Source organism: Coloeus monedula, assembly GCF_965178545.1.
Source record: "Coloeus monedula genome assembly, chromosome: 7".
Taxonomy (NCBI): domain Eukaryota; kingdom Metazoa; phylum Chordata; class Aves; order Passeriformes; family Corvidae; genus Coloeus; species Coloeus monedula.
Genome location: NC_138787.1, coordinates 31,254,440 through 31,271,749, shown reverse-complemented (window position 1 = coordinate 31,271,749; position 17,310 = coordinate 31,254,440). Strand labels below are relative to the sequence as shown.

The 17,310-nt window shown below is 46.6% G+C and overlaps 1 protein-coding gene across 1 annotated transcript in view; it reads right to left on the bottom strand.

Moving 5' to 3' along the window:
- The window catches only part of LOC309574845 (TGF-beta receptor type-2-like), a 30,696-nt gene extending 13,868 nt beyond the window's left edge, over positions 1 to 16,828 (bottom strand). Inside the window, exon 1 of the mRNA XM_082284776.1 lies at positions 16,721 to 16,828. Coding sequence (XP_082140902.1) covers positions 16,721 to 16,772 — 52 coding nt within the window. The 5' untranslated portion in view covers positions 16,773 to 16,828. The remainder of the gene's footprint in view (positions 1 to 16,720) is intronic.
- Between the last annotated feature and the right edge of the window lie 482 nt (positions 16,829 to 17,310).

The window sequence follows — 17,310 nt, the reverse complement described above, 5'->3', positions numbered from 1 at the left end:
TGTCACTGCCATAGTTCCTCTTTCACCTCTTCAGCTCAACCCATCCATGCCGCAGTTCATGCTGTACTCACACAGGCTCGTGTGGGATTGGCTCAGCACCATCACTCCAGGGATACCTGGAGGCCCTGCAGAGGAGCAGCAAAAGGACAAATCCAGGTTGTGGATGCTGCTGGTACCCACCAGGTATGTTATTTACTTATTTGTGTCAAGGGTTTGCTTGAGATCTCAGAGCAGAACATCAGACTTGCCAGTATTGCACTGGTGTGTGTGGTGGGGATCTTGACTTGGCTGCGCTGTGCAGGGGGGAAGCCAGGACAGATGAAGGAGTTAAATATGGAAACAAGATCCAGAAATATAGCGGTAACCGGACAAAATTCTTTGGAGACAAATTGTTCTAAACTAACTCAGGCTGTGATTCTGTTATCTGCTCTGCAAGAAAGGTCAGAGCAGGAATATCTCTTTTTTCTCCCCCCTCTTCACCTCCTTCTTGTCCTAGGGAGCTAAAAAGAAGAGCACAAAGCCCACTGCAAGTTTCTTCAGGACTGTGTGTCCTTGACCCATCAGCTCGTAGGTACAATTTAACTGCCACATCACTCATCTTGGCCCTGATTAGACCCAGATGAACACTTTCAATATTAATAGTCGGATGATTTAATAAAGCTGCACAAGCAGTAAAAGTAACAATACACTTCCATAAACGGGTTCCAGATGTTGCCAAGGCAAATGCTAAACATCAAAATACAAACTTAAAAAAAAAAAAAAGCTAAAAAAAAAAAAAGCTGGATAAGCAAAACTTGGAACAAACTGTAAACTAATTAAATGTGGGTTGAGTTTTCCAAAAATAAATTGAAGCCATAAGGATGTGATGTGAGCCAATAAATAGTACAGTTAGTCAAAGTTATTGTGGAACGACAGTTGGAGGGATGGTTTGAAGTCACCGATAGGTGGGCTCACAGCAAGCTTGGCTTCCCATCAATAGGAAGGCTTGTTCTCCTGTGCATGAGAGTGGGATCAAATCTTCTGGTATCTATAACTGGGACCCCAGAGAGGTTACTGAGAGAATATGAGATGATTTTCAAGTCAGGGAATAAAGGGAAAATGATGCCAGAAGTGCCTGTGTCTCTCCTGCGATAGCAGCAGGGGTGATACCACCACCCAAGGACACCGGGATATTTTTTAACGCGTGTCGGAGCAGCCCCCCAGCCTCTCATTGCCCACAGGGCGTCCACAACCTCAGCTTGGCCACCTGCAAGACCCATGGAAACACCACTGCTGTAGTCAGTAACTCACCCTCTTCCCCATACTGGAGTCATTGAAAACAGGTCTGCGAGAGAATTTCACCCCAGTCCCATCGCTGCAGCCGCAGAAGCAGCCCCCCCCAGCAGATGAGCTTTCTGCCAGCAGGGACTGCGGCTGGAGGAACACGGAGGGGGATTTTGTGAGCCCCTCTCTATTACTGCAGCCCCGGAGAGCAGGTGGGTCATCCAGCACCTAACTCTGGCTCCAGCTTTCCCCAAGGAGGGGGAACCACTAAGGAGCAAGCTGGGGGTGCCTGGGGGTGCAGGCACAGCACATTTGTGACAGGCAAGGAGAAAGCGCCTCGTAGCCCAAGCGATGGCAGGCAATGCATTTTCACTGAGGGGCAGAGTTCTCAAGTATTCTCCCTGACATGCTGCTTTGGGACAGCTAAACACCAGATGGGCTTAAGGGAACATGTTTGGAGTGAGATGCTGGGGCTCTTATCCCTGTTCCCAGCTCTGCCCTTCCCAAGGTGGAAGTGGACCAAGGCCTCTGCTGCATAGGACCTCCATTATAGGACCTTTAGATCATGCTTTGTCTTGCAGTGATAACTGTCCTTACATTGCTTGTATTTCTCAAGGACAAAGAAAAATTGATAATTTTTAGGTCACAAATGCTCTACAGTGAGGTCTATCCCCTCCTTTCCGTGTATCTCCAAGCACCCTGGGATGGGGCTGAGGCTATTTCAGCTGTCACAGAGGGCTGCCCAGCTTGCTGTTACTGTATTGGCTCTGGGAGCTTCCTGCATCATCTTTTCCATGCAGGTCAATCAACCTGTAGTCCCCAGGCTTTGCACTGGCAGACACTAAGGCCAGGGAGATTAGTTGAGATGCTTTTTGCTTTCCCTAATCAGCAACTTTCCCTAAATATGCTTTCCCTAAACAGCACTTAAACACAGGACTGGGGAGCAGCTCTAACTCAACCCTGCAGCCCTTTTATTCCTGGAAACCTCCAGATATGTGCCCTGATGGAAACACAACCTGCACTGGGACCTGCTTTCCCACCTGGGTGAGCCTGGGCTCCGCGGTGAGTCCTGCGCCTGCCGCCAAGTTTAGGATTAGGTTTTGCTTTGGGCTTTTATCCATGGTTAATGACACAACTACGCAATAACAGAGCCTCTCATAAAATTATTATGAGAACAAACAAATTCCTTCCCTTTTATATGCAGTACTTTGTTTTTAAGATTAATCCAACAGCGGAGTTGATGGGTTCTGCTCTCTCGCTGACCCATGTGAGAGCACCAGGTGCTCCCCATCACCAGGTTACTCCCGAGCTGCCTTCTCCATGATGCAACAACCAGTGCCACAGATGGGCATCAGGGTAATTCCTATGCCCTGATTTCCAGGAGGTTCTGTGCAGGGTCAGAAGTTCCCACGGCAGTTGTTCAGCACTACCTGTGTAACAGGGATCCTGGATTTCTTGCAGTCAGCTGGAGGTAGGTCTGCCCTGCCAAAAATGCCTGGTGTCGTTGCAGCATCCTGCTGTGCTACAGGATCTCCCCAGAACCAGACCTCAAAGTGTTGTACTTCTATTTTGGATGCAGCTCAGTTTCCTCCAGCAGACTCCTGTTCTCCAGTGATGGGGTCTGGTGATGCTTTCAGCTGCTGAACCAAAGAGGTTTTTAGTGTCAGGCTGCTCTCCTCCATCCATGTGTTTTACACTGTATCTTTATCTTCATAGGAGAGGTAGAGCAGACCAAATGAAGCTGAAAAAACTTATTATCCCAGTTTTTGCCTCTGCAAGGCACAAGCCACTGGCTCCCCCAGGAAATCCATCAGTGCCCACGCTGCATTCGGATCAGGGGACCCAGGCTCCACCCTCAGGTATGTGGTCCCACATAGTCCTGCATAATAAATAGTGCATTTGGCAGAGTACAGTATGGAGCAAGGAATGAGCCAGAAATGTTTCCTAGTGCATAAAAAAGGACTGATTTTGATTGTGTTAGACACCAGTGCTTCCAGTGCCAGGAAGACATGCAGTATACATTTCTGGTTTGCTTGGACCTTCTTCAAACAGGCTGGTAACTGATTTATTCTACTACTTTTTCCTTTGTGAAAATATCCCTTTAAATTCAGTGTTTAGCAAATACTGCTTAGTCCCATAACAAAATAAATTGGGTATGGATCATACCAGCAGGCTTCTCCGGTCTCTTTCAGATGCTTAAATTACATCATGATCTAACTTCACCCACAGGAGGGGCAAGCTCTGCAGATTACTGTCTGTCCTTCTGCTTTGGTAATCTCCAGTATTTCTCGGGTGCCTTCACAAGTTTTCTGTGCATCAGTGCAAAGACTCTGCTTTTGGGGTGTGGGGATGTTTCATACTGAGGTACCCCAGGATTGTGCCCCAACAAAGCCAGCAGAGTCCAGGCAAGCTGGCATGCCAGGGGCCAGTGAGGAGATGCCTGGCATTGGACAGGGAGAATTTGGCCAGAGCAATTTCTCTTTGATTTTGGTCAGTTGATGTCTGGGTGAGGACAGGGGAGTGCACCTGGGCCTGGGCTCCTCTGTCTGCCCTCACAGCCACTTGTCTCCCCCATCCACTCTGACAGGATCTCAAGTTTCCTTCACAGATTTCCCTTTCTGACCCCCAAAGCTGCTTCTGCTGGGACCACCCCACTCCATCCCTTTGGGCCCCTGGGGGTCTGGGTGCTGGTGTCCAGCACAGGGGCTGGCAGGGAGCAGCCTGTGCCACGGGACGGCTGGGCCAGCAGGGACGCCTGTGGCAGGGGGGTTGCAGGGGCAATTATTTGCCATATTGTGCTCTCACTTGTGTTTAAAAACAACAACAGCTAAACTGACTCATAGATCCTACGGCCTCTGAGTCATTTTTTATTTCTGGATTTCACTGCTCTGCCCTTTGCAATGAAGGGAGTTGTATGCTCTCTCTCTCTCTCTCTCTCTCTCACACACACACACACACACACACACACACACACACATCAAGTTCACATTTGTTTTTCCCCTATAAAAACAAAACTATTTCCATACCATTAATGAAACAGAAATTATTTGACTTCGCGTACCCTGGCTTTTGTTTTCCATTGTATAAACTCTGCAGATGAAATAATGATGATTGTAAAGTAAACCTCTCTTTTTTTTTTTTTCCTTTCCCTTTCTAGGCAGCCTCTTTTCGAAATAGCAATAGGGAGTCACTTACAGGCTTGGCTTGTGCTGTGCCTGTAGTAATTAACCCCTTCATCCCTAGCTTTTCCTCTGTTGGAAGCTAGCCACAGCGTGGGTGAAGGCATCAGCAGGTCTCTGGGACTAGGAGCAAAGCGGGGGAGCAGAGCAGGCAGGGAAATGTGGGAAAGGAGGCCAAGAGCTGCTGCAGGCAGAGCAGTGGTGTGTGCCTGGAGCAATACACCCATGGGCCAGGCAGCTTTCCTGGGAGAGCCAGGGTTCTGGCACTGCAGGGCCAGAGGTATCTTCAGTCTTCCTACACCTCCCCCCCCCCCCTTTGTGGGTTTAAATCAGCACCACCGTTTTGTGTTTAGCCTGGCAGCCCCGTTCTGGGTCACCTCCCTTCCTTCTCACCCCCTTGGGGCCACCAGCAAAACGTTCCCTCTCCTCCACACGCCACTGCAGAAATAATCTGTGGTAAATAATTAATCACCTAATCTTGCTCTTTCTGTTTACAGGGCCGTTATGATTTTACGAAGTACTCCGAGGAACATTATTAGGGTGAGGTAATACCTTACACAGCAGCAGCTCCAGCTGGAGCCGGGCGTGCGAACACGTGCCTGCTCTGCCCCGAGGGACGGGGTGAGCTGCCCTCCCCTCGAGGGTGTGAGCTCTGCTTCTTGATAGACCCTTACCATCACACGCAATCTGTCTGTCTTCAAGGCCTCCACACATGCCACAAGCATTTTTCCTAATCACATTTATCATGCAACAGCACAACCCTTCATCTCCCCAGTATTGGATCAGATGCTTCACTGATGCCTGGCCCGGGTGGGTTGGTGACACTGACTGAGATACTGTTCCTCTTCCCAGGCTGGGTGATGTGTTTTATATTATTTCTCTTGGATTTATTAAGCATTATGTAACTGGCTAACCAATCCCGCATGCGATGCAATCGTGGCTGATTTCATGTCAGTGGAAAGTAAACAAAAAAATTGCTCTGAAGTGGCTGAGCTGAAATTCATTTCCACATGCAGAGCAATTCCTGGAGGATCTCTCCCATCTCCTCGTGGTTAATTTGCATTCAAGCTCTCATGGAACCCCTTAGAAAGGAGTTATGGAAAAATTGCACATAAGACATGACAGTGTGTTATGAGGAAAAATTATTAAGATGAAGTTTATTTTACTCAAATATTTTTAAGCAAGTTTGTTGATTTCTGCTGTTCCTTGAAATGTGTAACACTTGCCTACTTTTTGTCTTTTAGCTGGGGAATTCCTTCAAATGTGAAAATTACTCGCCAAAGAAAGTTTGGCATTGAAGTTTGAAAAATCAGGCAAGCCAGCCCTGCAATCCTGAGGTCCTGAAGCCCAGCAGGACCCAGCCCAACATGACAAGGAAGATGTTCTGCCCTTGCTGAGCTTTGGAAGAACTGTAGGTATCAGGTGAGGCAAAAAAATACACCCCCATTAGACTCTGAACTCAAGCTCTTTCAGGAACACTTTCTTTCTGGTGTCATGGACAACATCCTTCCCAGTAATACCAGTTTGCATTCAGAGACATTGAGCTGAGGATGGGGGAATGTGGAGTGGATAAAACAGCAGTGGCCTTGCACTATTTCATTTGTTTTTCTCAGTGTCTCTGAAACTTTCAGCAATGCCTGAAAATGTTGTGTGTATTTCTGGATCCATTTCACTGACACACTCCATTGAAATATCAGTGAAGTTGGTGGTTGGGGGTTACCTAGTTGCATGTTATTTGCATTATTTTTCACTAAGTCCCTGAGGCAGCCAAGCACCAGCTTCACCCGGGTAAGAAGCTAAGTGCAATTAAGCTGAAATGCTGTGTTAGACCCGGCTGGGCTCATGGATCATGTAACATCATTTGTCAATTGCTGGGCTGCAATATGAACAAAAGGGTGGCACCAAGCCGTGTTCCAGGGACAGATGATGGTGGTGAAGGGGCAGGATGGGACAGCCCTGAAGGCAATGCTGGTGGGCAAGTTCACAGCTCTATGTGGGTGTCACCACTGCTCCTAGCCTTGTCCTGACTTGCTAGATGAGGAAAGCTGTCCTAAAACAAGGAGAAAACTCACAAGTTAGGGGGTTGTCCCCTCTTCTGGTTTATTCCTTTGTGAGATGAGCAGGGATGCTCTGTATCCTTCTTTAAAAAGATGGCTTGAGGGAGGGCTGAGAATTAGAACAGAGGGTTAGCACAGGAATCCCTCACATTGCCCAGGACAGCAGCTTAACAGTGAGGTTTTTTCACTCCATACAGTGCTGGATGTTGTGGGTCGCTGTGTAATTACAGCCAGTACCTCCAGAGCCATTACCAGGCCAGGCAAAAGCTTCCCTGGCAGACAAAAGCAGGTGTGAGTTTGCCTGGTAAAACCAGTACTTATCCCTTTAGGCATTTGTCAGCCACTGGATAAGTAGGGGGCTATGAATGTCAGATGTGAGGAGCTATGACACAAATCAACTTCTGCAGCCATCCTGTGTCTGAAGGTGCAACCTTGTCTGGCAACAAGTCCCTTTTATTGCACCTATGTCCCCATTTCTTTCGTGTTCCTATATTTTGCTGTCCTTTCTACTCTGTGTTGTATTGGAAAAGCCCTGAGAGAGCAAGCTAAGCCAGCAGCACAGCCTGAAGTGTCTGGGAGGGAAAAAAACCCCACAGCCAGGGGTCAGCCCAAGAGAAAACCATGGATACAGTGTGGTGACCTGCATCAGCATCACAGCCCCACCGCCACAGCAACTCCCACCAGCCCAGACAGCACGCGAGGAGAACGTGCCACTCCTCTTGGTGAGATGGAAAGCAAAGCAACTTATTCAAGGTCTAAGGAGGTGGGGAAATGCTGAGTTTTAGCAGTTCATAAGTGATTTTAGCAGCTCTGCCAGCACCTGTGCTTATCTGGGGCCTTGCAGGGTGAGGCAATGCGTTATCGGCACATCACGTTCTGAGGCCCGTGGGTTGCCAGTGGGGTTTGCAGAGGGCTAAGCTGGCACATCCCCAGTGGAAGTTGCCTTCTGATGACTGGGGATTTGCATGCCATGTTTTCTGAGATTTCAGCCCTTTGAAGAGCACTTTGCAGTGATCTGGTTTCGACTAAATTCTTGTCTTAAAAACAAATCCCTTCTCCCATCTCCCACACTGCCTGGGAGCAGGAGTCACTGCCTGGCCACGCACGGGTGGTTTGAGCTCATCTTATTGCAAGTTGCTGCAGAAATTGCTGAGGATTTTAGAGTACTTTTAGGACTGGGAGCTGAATGGCAGAAGGCAAGATTCAACCGACTCCACAATGCTGTTGCTATAATTTTTGTTGCTCTTGTTTCTGCAGAGGCATCAACAGTCTCTCCTGTATCCCAATTAACTGCAGCTTCTGCAGCTCATTCTCAGATGCAGCAGCCATGAGTCTCCCCCTTTTACACAGGAAAGGCAGCAGCAGCAATGAACCAAGCAGCAAAAGCACGTGAGCTGCAAGTCGGTAGCAGACATTGATCTGTCTAAACTAGTGCCATTCAAGTAAAACTACTGTGCAGCAGTCAGGGTTTTTTTACTATTCATCATATTATGCTCTGGAATTCAATTTTCTGTATATTTTTCAGGCTCTGCATGAATCCTGGATGTCCGTGAATAGACGGAATGGAAATTTAAGGATACCATCCAAGTAGGTAAACACGTCAGAAACATTATCTGGGTCACATTTGGGCAACAGGGTTTGCTCTGTTTTAAGTGCAAATGGGTTACTGATGATTTAGATGAACTTCCTGAGGAGTGTTTGAAATTCCTGGCACACATTCAGTTTTCCATCTGCTAGAAGGTCTTTGATGAGCCCACAAAGAGACACTAGACTGGAGCTGCTGCTCTTTGTCTCTGGCTGGACTTCTCATGATTGACCAGTGTGTATTTTTTTGCATTTGTATTACTTTGATTCCCAAGGAGAAAAAGGGCTTGAGGACTGTTTGACAAGCAGCTGGGGCAGAGATGTTCTGTGAATTCTCCATCCATGTGATTTCAACAATGCCAGTGCTTCTCTGCTAAAATTATTATGTAGAATTAGATTTTGCCCTCGTTTAGGCCAGATCTAACAGTAAGTAAGTTGTGCTGTTAGAGGGAACTTGAGGCTAGCTTGGGTTACAGATGCTGAGAACTTTGCCCCTTCTCCTGAAGTGTCCCATGTTTAGTGCATAAATAGATGGTGTGTTCTTCTCTTTCATGCCCTTCTTCATCTCTTAAAAAATATCTGTTAAGGAGCTTGTGTTGTAACCTACCAAAAAGCACTGCCCAATAGGGTTGAATTCAAATTGAATATTTTCCATTTTTTAAAGCAGAAGAGAGCTATGAGAGGAGGGCACGGGAGCAGGGTTTTGGAAAGGAATTTTTTTCAGGAACAGAACCAAGAGTCCTGTTGACAGAGCCTGAAGTGCATTTTCTCTGCAAGTGGAAGTAATGGGAGCTTGTGTGTCTTTGCAGTGCCTCTCAAGAGATCCCCCTTGCTGGAGAAGGTTCCCACAAGTCCCAGCCCCAGGGCAGCAGGGCAGAGCTGCAGCACAGCTCCAGGGAGACTCAGCAGCTGGAAGAGATGGGGTTCAGGGAGCAAAGCTGCTCTTCCAGCATGGAAGAAATGGCAAAGCGGGGAATGTTCTCAATTCACCATCTCCTGCTCCAAGATCTCATCATTTTGCAGTAGCTGCTTGTCTTTTCAACTCAGCATCCCGCCTCTGGACACCTCCTGAGACATGCCATGGTCTGGAAATGCTAAGCAGCACTTCTGCCCAAGAGCTGCCTCCCAAGCCACAGCCTATTGCCAAGCTGATAGCCCTGGCAAGGGTGAAAGGAAGGCTCAGATGTCATGATGCTGTTCTACAAACAGGTGAGCACAGGGCACATATACAAAACCACAGTAAATGTTTGCTGAGGTCTCACTCCCAAGCTAATGGCTTCTGCCTCTGGTGGGAATGTCTGCATTTTCTTTCACTGAGTGCCTCTTGACATATTAAAGACATGGCAGGAATTGAGATCCCAGGGGATCCTTTTGTCTTATTTCTGTGGATGCTTGTACCCTGGGTCTATTTGAAGAAGGATGATTCATTCAATTGCTGGAGCTTATGGCTCTGTGTGTCACTCCCCATTGTAAGAAGAAGGGTCTTCTTTGCTATCATGGGTTGGTTGGGGCTAATTTTGGGATAGACCTAGCATGGAAAAAATGCTTTACACAGCAAGACAGTGGCTAATTCAGTTTCTTCCATGCTGGATGCGGGTGTTTAGAATGTCCAAGGAAGGAAGTTTTATCAAGCAACATCAAACAGATGTTTCTCATCGTGTTCCAGCTGCATTGACTGGCAACTTGCTCAGTCAAACACTTGAGGAGGACACAGATGTTCATTCTGCATGGATGACAGTTTATTAAATGCTCCACCTGGAAACAGCAAAGGATCTTTTAAAAGAAATATCTGTACCAGTGTTCATTGTAAATGCACCAGAAGCACTTGTAAGCACAGCACTCACAAAAACTGTTGCCAGGAAGGGGCCTGAGTTACTGATTTTGCAGGAAAAACAAAAAAATTTTTCTCTGGATTTTCACTGCTGGGCACGGTATGAATCCCCATTGGCAACAGCATCTTTCTGGTGGGGTACTTGGTGAACTATGGCTATGTAAGATACAGCTAAGCACTCTGGTTTGGGATGCCTGAAGTGAGTAGGGATCAGTATCAAAATCCCAAGTTTTTGCACTGTTGATCTAAGGAAAAGGCCCTTCTGAGTGGCCAGGAACTTCAGCAGATGTCTCTGGGCCTTCCAGGTACAAAGATGTAAGTGGGTTTTTCCCGGAGGGAATATTGTCACAGGGGTGTTGGAGGAACTGAAGAGGTTAGGAGAGATTTGGATATTGGGGCAGTATCAGACATCAGTGGGTGTCACCTCAGGTGATTGCTTCAGCGCTCTGCCCTGCCTGGACCCCAGAGCAGGGTGATAAACCAGCCCTGTTTGCTGGCTGCCATGGCTGTGCTGGTTCCCACTGCTGGCACAAACACATCTGTGCTGCTTTGCCTGCAGGGCATGCATTAGAGGGTGTGTGATGGCCCTGCAGGGCTGAACTCTCCAGCTCCAAGGCATGGCCAGAGGACTTGCCATCATGTGCTGCAGGGGCAGGACAACAGCTCTTTGCAGGCTGAGTGAAGGCAGTCTGGAATTTCCTTCAGAAACCTTCAGGCCTCATCAGAACTGAGTCTGGAACTGTGGTAGAAGCTGCTAGGAACAGCTTTGTTTGGACACCTACTTATCCAGAAAGACTGGAGTTTTAGGTCCAGTGGAGAGTAACTGACTTGGAGCTAAAGGGAACATCTCCACCCACAGTGTGGGAAGCTGAGAGATCTTCCTGCAGGCAGTATGTGTCCAATATGATGCTGCTTCAACTACTTTGGGAGTTGTGGCCCACTTTGAGAGTGGCATGGGTGGAAATGGAGCACAAGACCCTGCAAAGTGATACTCTGCAGCTGCCACTGGTGGAACCACACCTCAGCCCCCCACTACAGCTGGAACTGCACATCAGCCCCCCATCTACAGCATGCTCAGGCTGATTGCCTCAAATCACTCAGCACAAATAGTGAAAATGTCCTTTAAAAACAAATTAATCTTGAATCCAAATGACCCTGTGCAGTCCAGGGTAGCAGTTGGGTGTAGGCATGTCCTTGGGCTGCTAGAGTCCACATGGGCCATAGCCCTCTGTCCAGCACAGCCTGGCAGACTGCAGTCACAGCTGGACACATTAATGACCCACATGCCACAACACATTTGCTGTAGTATAAATCAGCTGTCGTTTGTCCCTGGCTTATCAATGGGAAGGAAAACACTGCAGTGGAACAGCTCCATGAAAGGTTAAGTTCTGGAGCCACTTAATTGGTAGGAGCACGGGCTGCAGAGGGGATTGCATGATAAGCAGGCTCTCCTACTTCTCCTAAAATTTTGACAGTTACCAGAAGCTGGCAGCAGAGTTTCAACCCTACATGGGCTGTAACAAAAAGATGAAGCAACTGAAGAAGAAGAAATATGACCCCAATGGATGCTACAGATCCTTTCCAGAGGCAGGATCACAACAGTTGACTCTGAATTCAGGGATGTGCATGCAAGCAGGGCCAAGACAGCTTTCAGCCACTCCTTCACTTCCCCCTGAAGATCCCTAAGGAAATGTTATCCCACAGTTGGGATCCAGCACAGACATAATGAAGGTTTGATAGGGCAGGCAGCCATCAGTGGTGTTATCTCCCTTCTGCACAGAGGCCCCTTCCAGTGTGAGGCTTTCACTTGGCACACAGCACTAAACTGGGGATGTGAAAAGAGCAGAGTGTGTGGGAGCTGCTGATTTTGTCTCCTTGGTGGGACTGTTTTTTTTTAATAAAAGGATCAGATGTTGCGCTTCCTTGAAAACACGACAATCTATGGGAGAGTTCATTAGTTTATGGCAAGTTGCAACACCGTGGAGCCTGGCTGAAAGCAAATGTTATTGCAAAGAGTTATCACTAAGGGGAGAGGAAAACAATGTCCTGAGGAAATAAACTCAACAGAGCAAATCGTGGAGCAATATAAAGCTGTGGAGTACAGGCAGTAGAGCGGAATTCTTTCTCAGAATAAAAGCCCCTAGTCACCTGTTTTTAATGCCAGTGTTTGCTTTCTGCATATTCAGTGAATACGTGGGATACATCTGCCCAGAACTCTGTCTCTAATGGGAGTAACAAGTATCATGATTGCAGCTGGCTGAACTTATTTACTACTAGTACACAAAAATGTCTTTCTGACCATCATTAAATAGTGATAAAACCAGTAAAATACCAGTAAACATCAGTTTTGTGTTTGTTGTTTGGGTTTTTTTGTTAGAAAATTATGTGTCTTAATTTCAAGTTGTATGGAATATCTAAAAAAAGTACCTCTTTCAACAAAGCCCTCTATTAAAATATAGAGTGAAGCTTTACTGATGACTACACTGTCTCAAGTTTGAGCAAAGCTGGAGGTGCAAGGGGAGAGGAAATACCAGTTTTCATTCTTCTGACATATCTGTACACTGCCACTCTTCTTAACCTTCAGGTTATCTAATTTACACCAAGGACTGAAACCATAGCATTAGATTTGGAGATGGGTAAAGGTGAATGGAAAATAAGCCATCACTTTTCTTGCTGAGTCTCATGGCACTTGCAACATTGCAGAGGGCTCCAGCTCTGCATTGTCAGGGTTTTTCTCGTGTTTTCCCTTTTTATTTCCTAACTGGAGAAATTGTTGCAGCTTTGTTCTTATTGAGCCTCATGGTAGGATGCACAAGTTTCTCCCTCATGCAGTGGGATGCTGTGCCTTCTGCCAATGCAGCTACCTACACTGAGCTGATGTGGGGCTCTTGTAGCCTGTTGGAGTTTTTTGAGGGTGGTAATTTCTTCCTTGGTGTTTTGGTGTCTTAAATCAATACTAGAGCAAAACATGGTGCTACTTGAGATGGATTGCTATAACCAGCCCCACAGACCTGTGTCCTGGGGTGGGCAGTGCCCAACTCCACATGCTGCATAGCCTGAGAGGAGAGGTTTGTTGGCTGCTCTGGCTCATCCTTGGACCAGAAAAGCTCTTTTCTGCAAATGCCTGTAAAATGGAGCATAACTCTTCCTTTGTCTTTTTCCTTCTCTCGTCCTCTCGCCAGCTCAGGCTTGACCTGTTTTCCTGAATTGTGTGTCCACTGGTATTGGGGTGCAATCCCAATATCTCCCCTGCCTGAGGAGTGGGCAAGCATTTTGGTGGCACTACAGCCCCTGGTTTTAGCTCCGGTGACCTCAGAAATGAGAGGCCAACTTCTTGAACAATCTGCCTGAGGAGCCTGGGATAGGTCAGAGATTTCTTGAGCAGATCAAAAGCCAGAGATGCTTTTCTGACAGCCCTGGAGCTCCCTGTCCTGATTTATGAATTCTATATGCTCTATATATTTAGCTGAAGAGGCTCGCTGGGGGAACCGTTTTTGCAAGCAGGAAAGAGAATGTGACTTCAGAAAGCCACTGCCTACCAGGAGACAACCCCTCAAAAGCACTCTCTGTAGAGCCATCAACCATGGCAAAAGGAGCCCAGGAGACTTGGTAAAAATATCAGGATATTTTAGCAGACCAGCATTTTTAACAGAAGACCAAGTTTTGGGGAAGCACACTCAAACCCCAGGAAGTGGGAGGTCTGGACTTAGGGTAGCAGACCTGCAACCTCACCTCATTTCAAAAATCTTCTTTCTCTTTCTTTGGAGCCTCATCAGAGCCCAAGGGGTGTATCTTGCTCTCCCTTGGTAAGTGCTATGTGCCTTGGCAGATCTGGAGCTTCATGTCCTCTTTTGGAGGCTGGATGCACAAAGACTCTGCTTGGCTCCTGGGGCTGTTCACAGCCCTGAGAGCTGTTGTCACACCAGTGACACTCACAGGTCAGAGGGTTGTGGTGTTTGCTGTCCTCTCTGTGAGATGAGACAGTGCTCAGCCCCATGCCTGTTTGTCCGGATGTAAGCCCTGTTCCTGACAGATGGAGCACAAGGGATAATTTCCCAATATTCATAGAAAATGGCAGGAAAACTCCTAATTTTTAATTTTAAGGCCAAAGTGTTTCCATGTGCACAATACAGTAATCCTGATATCAAGTCTGTTTCTGTTTAGGTTATAGAGGTCCAAGCAGGTAGTCTTGCAGTCTTGAAGGCTTTGAGCAACAAATATTCACCACATCCCAAGCCTGAGTAATTACCTGCTGGAACAACTTTACTGTGTGGTGCTCTAACACAAAAGTGCCCCATTTTGGCTTCCAGTGTGTACATCTTGTTTTATCTCTGTTCCATAGAAGAGGAAGCCCTCTGCCAGAAAACATCTTCCCAGGACCCAGCTGTAGATGGCCAGCTCACTTCTCAGCTCTCTCCTGGTCAAACTAAAGGCACTGAAAGCCTTCAGGTCCCCATCCTGTAAGACAGTTTTCCAATTCTGAATGATCCTTGTATTTTCTTGTCCCAGTCCAGTTAAAATCCAGGGCTGCCCCAGCTCTCTGTCCTGGAAGGATTCTCTGCTCACCTGAGAATTTGTGTTAGCAGTGGTGAAACTACAGCTCCTGTCTGCATCTTCTGCTGAGAAAGCCATGTAAAAATGCTGCCCTCCAGCAGGCACTGCCACCGAGGAGAAGTTTAAGGGAAGATATTTTGAAGCCTTGGTAGGGCTGGCCATGGAGAATTAGGAAAATCCAGTAGCTGAATTTCAGTGGTCTGTCAGAGCCCATTTTTCCACTGCATATGAACTGAAATGGTTGGATGTGCTGTGTGATGGCCATTCAGTCATGTTGGGGATTAAAGACACAGGCAGCATGGAGCACAGGCTGGGGTCTCTGCTGCCCTGGGGTAAACTCCTAGGGACAGCAGCAAGGTCCCTACAAACATTCAGCTGGAGTTATTCTGGAGTAACAGAGCCACAGGCTGGGCCATGTTCTCTGTGGCAAGTCTTAAATCTCTGTGCTAAGAGGAGCAATTTTGCTGCTGTCACCAAGCCAGTGCTGTCAATCTTTAAAGAGAGGCTGGATGAGTGGTACAATTTATTGCTTGAAGAACAGCTGAATGTGCATATTCTGTCAATTTGGGGAATTTGGGGGACTAGCTCTTCCTTTCTCTTTTAATGTCAGTGGAAAGTGGGCTCCTTGGGTACTTTTACTTTCTCAGAATGACTGTAAGGTCGATCTTAACACTAAATGCAAAGGAAGTGGATGTAGTCCCAGGAAACATCTATCACTGATGAGCTGAATCACGGAGAGCAAGCCCTGGCTTATTTTTTTTACCCTGTGCTGAGGCAAATTTTGTCATCATATCACTCACATAACCTTTCAGATGAACTTAGTAATCATGATATGTTTTGGTTTGGCTTCTTTCAGATTAAAACCTTGCCTTTCAGAAAAAGGAAACCGTAAGTTAAATAACTCCAAAATTAGGTATTTCTGAAGGATAATTAGTGGTCTTCTTTCTTTACTGAAAACAACCCAAGACTGTGCTTTAAATAATAACTTGTAGTAATTCCTGCTCCAAATGTGATTAAGTTAGCAGGATGTTATCAGTATAGCATCCTACATTTCAAACCACACTTTAGGGTATTATCTAAAAAAATGAATACTGTAGATTTCCCTAACTTTTTGAAAAATCAGTCATATTCTATGTCTTAAATCTCCCCATCTGGTTCATCTCTGTTCCAACAGTTGCACCCATGGTTTTGTTTGCCTACACACAAATTACTGACCGATCATTCTTTTATTCCCTGGTCTTGTAGATAGGGGGACCCATGTAAAGTGAATGCAGATACAGATCCTTGCCCCCAGTTGTTTCATTTGGATGCAAAAATACTGGAGTTATAATCCTCCTTCATCACTTTGAGCAAAGAGTGATTTTAGTTGCACTGAAATTTCTACAGCAAGGGCAAGAGGTCTGTGTTTGTAAGAGTTCACTTTAAAAAGCAGTGTCCACGCAAATATATAAATACGTGCTTTGTAGGGATATATGCATGTATACACATACATAGGCTCTGCATATACAGAAAGACACACACACATACTTAGGAGATGAGTATATAACACTCACTTATATACAAATCCATTCCCTGTTATGAAACAATCATCAAGATATAAACAAGAAAAAGTTAAACCATGGATGGGCACATTTTCAAGTGCTGCTGGAGGGTTTTATCTACAGTATTGAAGAAGTGCTATCAAAACTGAAACAAGGCACTTATTACAAAGAAATCTTTACGTAAGTGCTGGAAAGGTTTGCTGAATAACCAGATGTTGTTGCAAAGACACTTCTCCTCCCCCTCTCCCCACTTCTTTACTTCTTTAATAGTTCGATTAATTCTGCGCATAAACCAGGGCTGATAAAAGTTCTGAGCTGCAAACTTCACCACATCTGGACACTGTCGAAGCCAGATCGTTCAGCGGTGCACTTCAGTTGCTTTTAATCTCCCTCAATAAAATAAAAATTTCCAACAAGTAATGCTGACCTATATATATTTTTGCACTGTAAACACTGACATCTGTGAGCTGCTCCAAGTGAGCACGCAGCACTTTCCACCAAGCAATCGCTCGCCCTTCGCCATAAGAAATACGCAGCTCATGCAGTCGTAGCAGAGTATTCTACTAAACCCTCTGCTATTTCCAATCCTCTGGCTAATTGCTGTCAGGGGAGAAATCAAAGATTAGCTGTTTTGCTGGAGGAAGGAAAAATAAACCACCTCTCTGAGTATGTTGCTTAACATTGCCTAACCAGAAATGTTTTTCTACTCACACAAGGAGAGCAGCAGTAAGGAAAGCAGACCCGGTCTCCTCCAGTACCCCATTTCTGGATCCCACTGGCAACCAGAAGCCCGGCTTCACGGCGTTGACCAAGTCATCCTCCCTCGGTGGAGCCAGTCTCCTGCGTTTCTGCTGTCAAGCCCGGAGCCCCTCTTTGCGAGGCTCCCGGCTCAGGCTTGCCGGGAAGGCGGATCCAGCCGCTAAAGCCCAGCTGTGCGTGGGGTCCGCCCAGGAACTGCAGTTTATGAACAAACTAAGCCTGACTCTCCTCTCGAAATATATACAAATATGAGAGGGGGGAGCTGGGGGAAGAAGTCAGGCTCTGAGAAAAAGAGTTTGATTTTTTTTTTTCCCCGATGTCAGTGCGGAGCTGCTCCTGGCTCCATACGGCCCGAGGATCTTTGAAGGGGACCTAAAGCCTGCTGCATGCATCTAATCAAAAAGGCATGGGTACTCCTGCATGAGTCTTTCATCTGAATAAAGCACGAAAGGTAATGCCTCAATATGCTGAGCTGCCATTAATTCACTGCTTCCCCCCTCTCTTTTAGGAATTATCTTTTAAATAAGCTTCAATGAGCTATA